This window comes from Equus przewalskii, chromosome 9, assembly GCF_037783145.1.
Source record: "Equus przewalskii isolate Varuska chromosome 9, EquPr2, whole genome shotgun sequence".
In the NCBI taxonomy this organism is placed as follows: domain Eukaryota; kingdom Metazoa; phylum Chordata; class Mammalia; order Perissodactyla; family Equidae; genus Equus; species Equus przewalskii.
The window spans coordinates 7444927-7457357 of NC_091839.1; the positions used below are offsets into that span (position 1 = coordinate 7444927).

At 39.5% G+C, this 12431-nt stretch overlaps 1 protein-coding gene across 3 annotated transcripts in view; it reads left to right on the forward strand.

Moving 5' to 3' along the window:
* LOC103561563 (zinc finger protein 850-like) overlaps nucleotides 1-12431 on the forward strand; it is a 32645-nt gene that overhangs the window by 3384 nt on the left and 16830 nt on the right. For all 3 annotated transcript variants that reach the window (XM_008536248.2, XM_008536247.2, XM_008536250.2), the window contains 4 exons: nucleotides 2042-2126; nucleotides 4031-4111; nucleotides 4278-4404; nucleotides 4666-4761. In XM_008536248.2, the coding sequence (XP_008534470.2) occupies nucleotides 4106-4111; nucleotides 4278-4404; nucleotides 4666-4761 (229 nt within the window). In that variant the 5' untranslated portion in view covers nucleotides 2042-2126; nucleotides 4031-4105. The remainder of the gene's footprint in view (nucleotides 1-2041; nucleotides 2127-4030; nucleotides 4112-4277; nucleotides 4405-4665; nucleotides 4762-12431) is intronic.

The following is a 12431-nucleotide window of genomic DNA, read 5'->3' on the forward strand; positions in this document are numbered from 1 at the left end:
CCGTGGCGTACATAGCCCTGTGTGATCTGTTTCTGTTCTGACTTTAGCTTCTGTAATTTTTTTTTATAACTTAATTCTGCCTCCTCTGCATTTGAGCTTGCTCGTCCCCCTGCCTGGAATTTTCGTACTCCCAACATCTGCATCACTTACTCCTTCACGTCTTCAAGACTTGCCTTACATGTCAACAAACTGGAAAAGCCCTCCTTGACCACCCTGTATAAAACAGCTTCTTCACCATGTACTTCCTATCTCTCTTATCCTATTTGATTTTTCTCCGTAGCTCTTAGTACCATTTTTTTACCAAGATATAATTGATATGTAACATTATACTAGTTTCAGGTGTACAACCTAATGATTCAGTGTATGTCTATATTGTGAAATGATCACCTCAGTAAGTCTAGTTAACATCCATCACCACACATAGTTAGAAATTATTTCTTGTGATGAGAACTTTTAAGATCTACTCTCTTAGCACCTTTCAAATATACAATACAGTATTATTAACTGCAGTCACCATGCTGTACGTTACATCCCCAGGACTTATTTATTTTAAAAACTAGAAGTTTATGCCTTTTGACCACATTTATCCATTTCACCCACCCGCCATCTCCCCGCCCCCCACCTCTGGCAACTGCCAATCTATTCTCTGTATCTATGAGTTTGGTTTTTTTTTCAGATTCCATATATAAGCGAGATCATACGGTATTTGTCTTTATCTGTCTGACTTAGCATAATGCCCTCGAGTTCCATCCATGTTGTCAGAAATGGCAAGATTTCCTTTGCTATGGCTGCGTAGTATTCCACTGCATATATACACCATGTTTTCTTTATCCATTCGTTCGCTGATGGACTCAGGTTGCTTCCATGTCTTGGCTATTGTAAATAATGCTGCAGTGAACATGGATGGGGGTGCAGATATTTTTTTGAGTCACTGTGTGTGTTTTCTTGAGATAACTACCCAGAAGTGGATTTGCTGGATCCTATGGTAGTACTGTTTTTAGTGTTTTGAGGAATCTCTGCATATTTTCTATAGTGGCTGCACCAATTTACATTTCCACCAATGGTGCACAAGGGTTCCCTTTTCTCCACATCTCCGCTAATGCTCATTATTTGTTGTCTTTTTGTTAATAGCCATTCTAATAGATATGAAGCAATATTTCACTGTGGTTTTGATTTGCATACCAATTTTTAAATGTATTTATGTGTTTGTGTCCATCATCTACAACAAAATCTAAAGTATATCTCTGTGGTGTTCCAAGGACAGTGAGGGGGTGGACAGGGAATTTAGTATGGTTTCTTACTGTAGCAGTGGCAGGCTAGGCTAGGCCATGCTGTCTTAACAACACCTAAATGTCAGTATCTTAACGTGACAGGTTTATTTCTCATTCAGCATGGGCTGTGTCTATACTCTTGTCTTCCTTTCTGTCTAGTTTGTGTGGCCAGGTACTCAAGGCCTTGCAGTCTTTGGCATGGGTTGGGCAGCCCCTGCTTAGACTCGATGGTTCTAAATATAGCCAGGAAGAAGCCAAGAGATTTTATATCTCGAGCCTGGTGCAGAAGCCTCTGGAAGTCTTTGCCTAGGAGCTGAACATGTGCAAGTATGGTGGGTTTCTAGCTTGAGGACTCCCCCTTTGACTTAGGCTGTAACTTCAGTAACTCTCCTTGGGGAAGCTTGGCTGCACCTGCAAAGGGGGAACTGTAATGAGGCCGTTATTGTTGTGCCCGCTGAGGTCCAGATCAGCTTCTTGAGATTAGGGTAATGGTCTGCCTGAGTCCCTCCTGCAGAGGTGCCTGGGCCCCTCTCAGTGCCGGAGCACATCTGCCCTGAATCCATCCTGCCGTTCTTGGGTTCCCCGAGCTTAGGGAAGGGCCGGGATCTGTATACACCCCTTTTAGTTGCCATCAGAGTGTGTGTGTGTGTGTGTGTTTGTGTGTGTGTGTTGGGTGGGGAAGGTAGGGGTAGGCAGCATAGCAAGGAACTGGAAGGGGAGTGTGGAGTTCTTTGGGGCATATCTGGGAGTTATTTTTTCTTTCTCCACAGCTGCTTTCTTGGGATGCTATACTTTTCCAAGAGAGGAATCCAGAGAAATACAGCTTGGGTTACAATTTTAAAAGCCATGCTCCAGGTGAGTTATTTCTTCTCTGAAAAATAGTGTCTTTTAAACTGTTTTAACTACTTGACATACAGTTTCAGGTTTACAACATAATGATCAGACATTTGTCTATATTGTGAAATGGTCACCACAGTAAGTCTCGCTAACATCTATTACCATATATAGTTATAAATTTTTTTCTTGTGGTGAGAACTTTTAGGATCTATTCTCTTAGCGACTTTCAAATATGCAATACAGTATTATTAACTGTAGACACCATGCTGTGTATTATGACCCCCATGACTTATTTATTTTATTGAAATACAGTGTCTTGGTTTTTTTCTTTTTTTCTTTGCATGAACATTTATTTTCTTTATCTAGAAACTTCCTTGCCCAGCTGAGCTCCATCCATGAACCCATCCCCCATCCTTCCAGTCTGTCAGGGAGTGAGTGGTGGTGCCCAGCGGCCTGGGCTTGTCCCTTTGTGTCCCACTGTGACAGTGTTCACATTTGTGTGCAGTGCTCCACGGCGGAGCCTAAGCACCTTCCAGGGCGGGCAGGAGCAGAGCTTCCCTTATCAGACCGTGGCTTAATGAAGCGGAAAGGACTGTCGAGTGGGATAACTGATCTTCACAAGCCTATTTACTTTTCCTTAATTTTTGAGTTCCCCCTTTAAAAAAAAATGAAGTATTGGGGCCAGCCCTGTGGCGGAGTGGTTAAGTTTGCACGCTCTGCTTCGGAGGCCCAGGGTTTCGCCACTTCAAATCCTGGGCGAGATCATGGCACCGCTCATCAGGCCATGCTGAGGTGGCGTCCCACATGCCACAACTAGAAGGACCCACAACTAAGAATACACAACTATGTACCAGGGGGCTTTGGGAGAAAAAGGAAAAATAAAATCTTTTAAAAAAGGTGAAGTATTTCACACTCAAAAGAATAATAGCGGGCCGGCCTGGTAGCACAGCGATTAAGTTCGCACCTTCCGCTTCTCAGCGGCCTGGGGTTCGCTGGTTTGGATCCCGGGTGCAGACATGGGACCGCTTGGCACGCCATGCTGTGGTAGGTGTCCCACGTATAAAGTAGAGGAAGATGGGCATGGATGTTAGCTCAGGGCCAGTCTTCCTCAGCAAAAAGAGGAGAATTGGCAGTAGTTAGCTCAGGGCTACTCTTCCTCAAAAAAAAAAAAAAGGAATAGAACATTCATGTACCTAACAAGACCCTTTTGCACCGTGCCCTCCCTCTCAAAGGGTAACCTGTAAAGACAATTTTGTAGCCTTCATTTTCTCGCTTTTCATAATTGTTTCACTGAATATCCCTGAACAGTATACTATTAGGTTTTCTATAGTTTTGAACTTTTTAACAGGTAAGATTAGCCAGATGCATAAGTTTTTGAGAATTGTAAATTTTCAAAGCTGTAAAGGAACTCAGAGATCTTGTTCAATCTAAACATCCAAAATAATGGAATGATTATGTCTTGCCTTCCTAAGATGAAAGATACAACCAGTTAAAAAAATTTATTAAAGAATTTGCATTATTAGGAAAAATGCTTATGATTTTGTCTAACAATGGAGATCCTTAGTATTTTCTGTACATCTTAATTATATCAAAGTCCTATTGTGTGTGATAGAGTTTTCGCTTGTTTGGTAAATATTTTAGAAAGATTCTGTCTTCCTTTAAGAAATAAGAAGAAAAAGCAAAGGGAGGAGCTCATATTTAAGAGTTTATTGTAAGTAGTAATTAGTATATCAGATGTTCACTATAAAATTCTTTCAACTTTGCTGATGTTTGAAAGTTTCCACAATAAAAATATTGGTAAGTCATGAATGATCATGAAAATAAATAGTAATTTGTCAGGCCTACAGGTTGCTGTGTGTTTTTGTGCTCTCTTTCATTTATTGGGGAAACTACAAGTAAATGTGTGTTCTATTCACTCCTAGCCCTAGCCATGGGATAATGGGAATGTCTCATTGTATGAAGGAGGTTTGTCTGCAGCAACAGGAATATTCAAGAAGATGGAGGTACTTTGTTCTCGTTACACCCGATCTTTTTACTCCGCCCTGTCCTTGGTCTCGCCCATTTGCTTAGTGTATTTTCTGCATCCCTCAGTGTCCTTTTCCATCTCTTCTTTCATCTTAAAAATGTTTCCTTTAATTTCAACAGTACTACGTGGTTTTGTCCTTTTAGGGGTTGGTGATGTTCAGGGATGTGGCTGTGGACTTCTCTCAGGAGGAGTGGGCGTGCCTGGACCCTGCTCAGAGGGGTTTGTACAGAGATGTGATGCTGGAGAACTACCACCACCTGGTCTCACTCGGTAGGGATAACTATCCCCAAGTCACTTGTGAATTTTGGGTGCATCTTTCAGTTGTCTGGGTGGATTTCTACCGATTTCCTAGGGAATTATTTTGTGATCTATAGATGAGGAGATGGGCAGCTTTTGTGGAGCCTTTATCTTCTCCAGGCTTCAGACCTTTACACCTGCCTCTTGTCCTTCAGGTAGTTGCCTGTGTTTTGAGGTCTGGGTTTGAATTCAGGAATAGCATGATTGTGTCTTATTACTTTTTCTTATAAACAGGACTTTCTCTTTCTAAGCCTGATGTGATTTCCTTATTGGAGCAAGGGAAAGAGCCCTGGATGGTTTCGAGGAACATGGCGGGAGGATGGTGCCCAGGTGAGTAACAGTTGAACAGACTGGGAAAGACACTGCAGTTAAGAACCCAGCTGGTGAGGAGGCAGCACCTTAAAGGTATTAATGAGGAATCTCTTCCTTGAAGGCCCATCCAGGGGTTGTGGAGAAAAGGCCTAAGACACATGGAAAAAAGGAAAGACCTTTCCTGTTACCCCCACCTGTACTCTCCATGCTACTGATCTGTCAGAATTCCCTCCAATTTTAAAGCCCTTTTTCTTCAGGAGCCATCCTGTTTCATATAACTTGGATCCACTTCTTTCCCTTTTAAATTTAAACTTGTGTGTGTGGTTTTTTTTAACTTCTTAAAATGCATTTTTTGGGAAGATTGGCCCTAAGCTGACATCTGTATCAGTCTTCCTCCATTTGCATGTGGGATGCCACCACAGCACGGCCTGATGAGCAGTGTGTAGGTGCGCACCTGAGATCTGAACTCATGAACCCCAGGCTGCCGAAGCAGAGCGCGCGACCCCAACCACTATGCCATCAGGCCGGCCTCTAAAGTACATTTTAGGCTCTACTGTTCATCTGTCCTACTGATCTTTAACTTTTCCTTCTTTTTCTTTCTCAGTTTTGCTTTGATGCAGGAATTTCGTGCATTAATGGATATGCATTCACTTTTAATTAGTGTTTATTGACTTAAAAACAATTAGTGCAGCCTTTTTTTCTTGGTGGGTGGGAGTTAAAGAAGTATGTAAGCTATTAAGAGAGAGTCTAATAAAGAGTCTAGAACATGTCCATAAATAACTTCCAGAAAGTAGACTCAAGCATAAGGCTTCTAATATAGTGCTTAGAAGACAGAGCTGAAGCTGGAAATATGGGAGAGTGCCAGGAGAAAAGGACATGCCTGCTTTTAGGAGGAAAAAGTATGCAGAAATGATTGAAGATAATAAGTAAATTATAGAAGATTTAGGTGTCAAGGAAAAGCAAGAGATCCATTTTCAAACAAGTTGGTGACATTCTTTTTTTTTTTTTAAAGATTTTATTTTTTTCCTTTTTCTCCCCAAAGCCCCCCGGTACATAGTTGTATATTCTTTGTGGTGGGTCCTTCTAGTTGTGGCATGTGGGACGCTGCCTCAGCGTGGCTTGATGAGCAGTGCCATGTCCGCGCCCAGGATTCAAACCAATGAAACACTGGGCTGCCTGCAGTGGAGCGCATGAACTTAACCACTCAGCCACGGGGCCAGCCCCATTCAAACAAGTTGGTGACATTCTTAACGTAGGCAAAAATTGTGTTGTAAGTAGCATAGACTGAGGGATTTTTCTTTTGAAATATGAGAAAAATAAGGCTTTTTATTTTCTTTAAATGTGCTTTTAAGTAATGGAAATACTATCCATTTTTAAAAGTGTTCTAATTGTAGGATATGGAGGATTTCCTTTTAGTTTTTTTCACAGAACATTACAAATGTGTTTAAAAATTTTTTTATTGTATTACGTAAATTTTCAAATATGCACCAGGATAGCGGCCTGGATACCCATGAATCCATTTCCTAGCGTCAGGATTATCAGTTTTCCAGTCTTGTTTCATTTCTCCCCATTGACCTCTGCTCCCCCACCCTGAGGTATTTTAAAGCAAGTCCCAGATGGCACATGTTTAAGTGCTATTAAACAATAGGTTGCTTTTCGCAGTTTCTTCTATTTAAAATTACTCCTCTGATGAATCCTTATTTAGATGGGTATTTTTGTATTTGATTCTTAGATGTGAGATTAAACCTTTTAAAGCTCCTTATACTCCAGTGCAGAAATAGCATCATCCAGTGATGCCGACTTGTCCAGCTCAATTCGGACAAGTATTAATAGTCGGTTAGTTAATTGAAAAGGTTAAAGTGAAAAAAAAGTATGGTATGCCATAACCATTTTATTTTTACTGAAAAGATTTAATTGCAGATGTTTTACCCATTTTCTGATGTCTGGGCCAGGTGTTTTCTTTGCAAACAGCTTCCCTATTTGGAGTTCTGCCTTATCTTTCACATGTACTAAACCCGTGAGGCATGAATTGTAATTTCACCTTTTGGTTTTTTACGTGAAGGGACAACATAAAGATTCTTGCAATCCCGTGTGAATAGAGAATCCTCTGGAGCTGTGTTGTCCTATGTGGTAACCACCAGCTACTGTGGCTGTTTAAATTTAACTTTAATTAAAATAAAATAAAACTTCAGTTCTTCAGGTGCACTAGCCATATTTCATGTGCTTAGTAGTCACATGTGGCCGCTGGCTGCCATGTTGGACAGTGCAGATTTGGAACATTTCCATCATTTTTAAAAGGTTCTGTTGCATTTCTGTCATTGTAGGCCGTTTCTCTCCTGTGCACAAGTTTTTCAGTGTTGATTTATCTCCTTGTAATTCAAGCTCGTTTTTTTAGTGATTGGCCTGTATGAAGTCTTCCCAGAACATTCTACTTAATTTTTTTGTTTTAAAAACCTTTTTATTATGTAAGTTATGATATATGAAAAAGAATATATGTGAAATATAAAGCATAACAACAAAAAATCCTGTGACTCTGCCATACAACCCAAGAACTAGAACTTTACAGTGCCATGGCACCTAACTTGTGCTCATTTTTTATTGTATTTTTCTGCCTCCCCAGTGTCCCCATAGCACCTAATCTGATTTTTGTGTTTATTATTCCTTTGATCCTTTTATATGATTTCATAATTTTATCATGTATGTCAGTATCCATAAGCAATGTATTTAGTTTTTCTGTTATTGAACATTATAAAAATGGTTTCATACTATATGGAGCATTCTCTCATCTGGTTTTTTTTCACTTGATATCATATTTATAGGATTCACCCATGTCTTTGCATGTAGCTGTGGTTCATTAATTTTCATTGTAATATATTCTCCCATTATGTGACTATACCACAATTTATATATCTTTTCCCTGGCTCAATGTAATCTGGGTTGTTTTGAACCAAATTGCTATGAATATTCTTGTAAACCTCTGTTGTCGCTCATGTGTGTGAATTTCTCTAGGCTCTACCCCAGGAGTGGAATTTCTAGTTTGTAGGGTATGTAAATGTTCAGCTTTTCAAGACAATACCGAATTATTTTCAAAGTAGTCGTCCCAGTTTGCTCTTCCAGCACCAGAGTTTTCTTTGATGCATTTCCTCATTTGCACTTAGAATTTATAATCACACTTTAAAATGTGTGCCAATATAGTTATCTAGAGTTAGCCACACTCGAGGTGAAGGGCACAGTTCTCTAGACTGCCAGATTTGCTCAAGACTTCGACACCAGCTGAAAGTTCAAGGGGCCTACAGGGTCACCCCCCTTTCAGATCACCTGGCTGTAAATTTGGGGATCTTCATGGATTCCCTGAAGTTTGACAATTTGCCAGAACAACTCACAGAACTCAGGAACGCACTTTACTTATGATTAGTTTGATTATAGCATAAGAATGCCAGCAAAAGGATCAGGACCAACCAAGGGAAGAGACACATAGGGCGGAATCTGGGGTCGTTCCAAATGCAAAGCTTCCATGTCCTCAGGGATGTGTTGCCCTCCTGTCATTGACGTGTGACAGTATGCGTGGAGTATTGCCAACCCAAGATGCTCAGCTGAGCTTCAGTGTCCGAAGTTTTCATTGAAGCTTCATTACGTAGGCATGATTGATTGAATTATTGTCCTTGTGGTTGAACTCAACCTCCAGCCCCCTCTCCGTCTTTGGAGGCTCGTTCTGCCTGGCCCGAAGACCCAACCCTCTAATCATATAATTCATCTTTCTGGCACGGGGCAGCCCCCACTGGGAGTCACTGAGTTAGCATAAACTGTCAGATGTGGTCTAAGGGGCCCACTGTGAGTAACAGAGACACTCCCATCACTGGAGAAATTCCAAGGCTGTAGAGGCTACCTCCCAGGAGCCAGGACAAAGGCCAGACCTCTCTTTATGGAAAGTTAATTCTTCACTGTACAGTAGTGAATGCAAAATTCTACATTTTCCCAGTTGTTATTAGGTTGAACTTTTTTTTTTGGTGAGGAAGATTGGCTCTGAGCTAACATCTATTGCCAATCTTCCTCTTTTTGCTTGAGGAAGATTGTTGCTGAGCTAATATCTGTGGCAGTTGTCCTCTATTTTGTATATGGGATGCCACCACAGCATGGCTTGGTGAGCGGTATGTACATTTGCACCCTCAGGATCCGAACCCATGAGCCCCAGGCTGCTGAAGTGGAGTGTGGAAACTTAACCACTACACCACCAGGCAGGCCCCTGAACATTTTTTAAAAAGTATATTTGCAGGCATCCCATGTATAAAAAGTGAAGGAAGATGGGCATGGATGTTAGCTCAGGGCCAGTCTTCCTCAGCAAAAAGAGGAAGATTGGCAGCAGGTGTTAGCTCAGGGCTAATCTTCCTCAAAAAATAAAATAAAAAAAAATTAAAAAGTGTATTTGCTGTTTGTACTTCTTTTTTAAGTGAAATTTTGCCATGTTTTCTGCTAGGTTGGTTAGGTTTATTTTCTTAATAATTAATTTGTAGGAGTTACTTATTTGTTTACTTAAAATTGTGGTAAAATATGAATAACCACGTTTACTACCACTTTAACCTTATTTGAGTGTAAATTTAGTGGCATTAAGTACATTCACATTGTTGTGTGACCATCACTATATTTGTCTCTAGAACTTTTTCATCTTCCCAAAATGAAACTGTGTACTCATTAAATAATAACTCTCAGTTCCTCTCTCCCCCCAGGCCCTGGCAACCACCATTCTACTTTCTGTCTATATGAATTTCACTACTCTGGGTATCTCATATGAGTTGAATCATACAATGTTTGTCCTTTTGTGACTGGCTTATTTCACTTAGCATAATGTCCTCAAGGTTCACCCATGTTGTAGCATGTGTCAGGATTTCCTTTTTAAGGTTGATTAATATTTCGTTGTATGCATTTACCACATTTTCTTTATCCATTCATCCATCGATGGATGCTTGGATTGCTTCCATCTTTTGGCTCTTGTGAATGATACTACTAAGAACATGGGTGTACAAATAGCTGTGTGAGTCCCTGCTTTTAAGGTTTTGGGTATATACCCAGAAGTGGAATTGCTGGATCATCTGGTAATTGTATGTTTAAGTTTTTGAGGACCTGCCACACTGTTTTCCACAGTGGCTGCACCATTTTACATTCCCACCAGCAAGGGCTAAAACTATGAAATACTCAGAAGAAAGCAGTGCACAAGGGTTCTGATTTCTCCATATCCTTGCCAACACTTTTCTGTTGTTTTTTTTTAATAGCCATCTTAAATGGGTGTGAAGTGGTATCTCATTGTGGTTTGGATTTGCATTTCCCTAATTATTAGTGATGTTGAGTATCTTTTCATATGTTCATTAGCTATTTGCATATCTTTTTTGAAAAATGTCTATTCAAGTCCTTTGTCCATTTTAAATTTGGATTGTTTTTTCTGTTGTTCAGATATTTTCTCCCATTCTTTGGGTATCCTTTTCCCTCTATTGATGGTGTGTCTCAGTCTGTTTGGGCTGCTATAACAAAATACCAGAGACTGAGTAACTTATGAACAACAACATTTATTTCTCACAGTTCTGGAGGCTAGAAGTCCAGGATCATGGTGCCAGCATGGTTGGGTGAGGGTCCTCTTCCTGTTTCATAGCTGGTACCTTCTCACTGTGTCCTCAAATGGTGGAAGGACTAGGGATCTCTCTGGAGCCTTTTATAAGGCACTAATTCCATTCATGAGGGCTCCACCCCCATGACATAAGCACCGCCCAAAGGCCCCACTTCTAATACCATCACTTCAGGCATTAGGATTTCAACATGAATTTTGGGGGGACATAAACATTCAGACCATAGCATGGTGTCCTTTAATGCACAAAAGTTTTAAATTTTGATGAAGTCCAGTTTATCTGTTTTTTCTTCTGTTGCCTAACTTTTGGTATCATATCCAAGAAATCATTGCCAAATTCAACATCATAAAGTGTTTCCTCTAAGCTTTCTTCTGAGTATTTTATAGTTTTAGCTCTTGATTTTTTTTTTATGGTAAACTAAATTTATTTAGAGCTTTTTTCCCCCTGGGAAATTAAAAATTCTAAACAAATGATCTCATTTTTCCATCAGCCTTCTTGTCAAGAAGGTAGGCTATGAGTATTTTCCCCATCCTTAAAATAGGGATTGTAATCTTGATTTGTCCATAACACAGGCTTAGTTGTAGTACAGAGAAGTAAATCTTGGGTTTCCTGTTCTTAGTGTAGGGCTTTGTATTTTTTATAATCAGATGAGAATGGCCATGTATTCTCAGCACTTCAGTCTTGTGAAGGAGATCAAATTTGGTCAGGTTCCACTTGTTTACATGCTTCACATGGACTGTAAGATTTTAGTTTCTGACCTCCTCTTCCCCTACTTTTATTATTTATTTATTGAGTTAATGATAGGTTACAATCTTGTGTGATTTCAGTTGTACATTAATGTTTGTCAGTCCTGTTGTAGGTGCACCACTTCACCCTTTGTGCCCACCCCCCACCCCACCTTTCCCCTGGTATCCACTAATCTTAGCTCTTGATTTTTTGATCTGTTGATTTCTACTTTCATTGTGATTGGAAAAGATACTTAGTATAATTTCAGTGTTTTCACATTTATTAAGACTTGTTTTATAGCTTAACATATGGTCTATACTGAGAATGTTCCATGTGCATGTGAGAAGGAGCATTCTGCTGCAGTTGAGTAGAATGTTCTGTGTATGTCTGTTATGTCCATTTGGTTTAGTATTGTACAAGTCCTCTGTTTCCTTATTGATTTCCTCTCTGGTTTTTCTATCTATTATTGAAAGTGAAATACTGAAGTATTTTACCATTATTGTAGAGCTGTTTCTCCCTTCAATTCTGTCACTGTTTCATATATTTTGGGGCTCTGATGTTTGCTGCATATATGTTTATAATTGTATCTTCCTGATGAATTGGCTTTTTATCCTTAAAAACCTCCCTTTATCTCTAGTAATACTTTTGTTGTTGTCATAAGCCCATTTTTCTGATATTGGTATATCCACTCTAGCTTACTTAATGTTACTGTTTGAATGGTTTATTTTTATCCATTCTTTAATTTTCAACCTATTTGTATCTTTCAACCTAAACCATGTTTCTTGGAGACAGCATATAGTTGGATCTTGTTTTCTTATCCAGTGTGACAGTGTCTGCCTTTGGATTGGAGTGTTTAATCCTTTCACACTGAATGTTATTAATATGGTTGGATTTATTTCTGCTGTTTGGCTGTTTCATGTGTCTTATGGCTTTTTTGTTTCTCTGTTCCTTCTTTACTGACTTATATATTTAGAAATTTTCTAGAGTACCATTTAAATTTCTTTGTTAATTTTTTAACTTTATAATGGTTCCTCTAGAGACTACAAAATATATCTTAATTTATCAAAATCTACTTCAGATTAATACTAATGGAATTACCATAAAATACAGAACCTTTGCTCCAATGGTTCCATTTCCTTCCTGGTTCTTTGTGCTATTATGGTCAGATATATTGCCTCTATGTATGCTATAAATACAACAATAAATTGTTATAATTATTGCTTTATACAACTTAATGCCCTTTAAAGAGGCTTAAGAGAAGGCGAAAAAATAAATAGCACTTTTGTATATGCTACATGCTTACGATTTCTGGTACTCTTCTTTCTGTGGATTCATTACCCCCTGTTG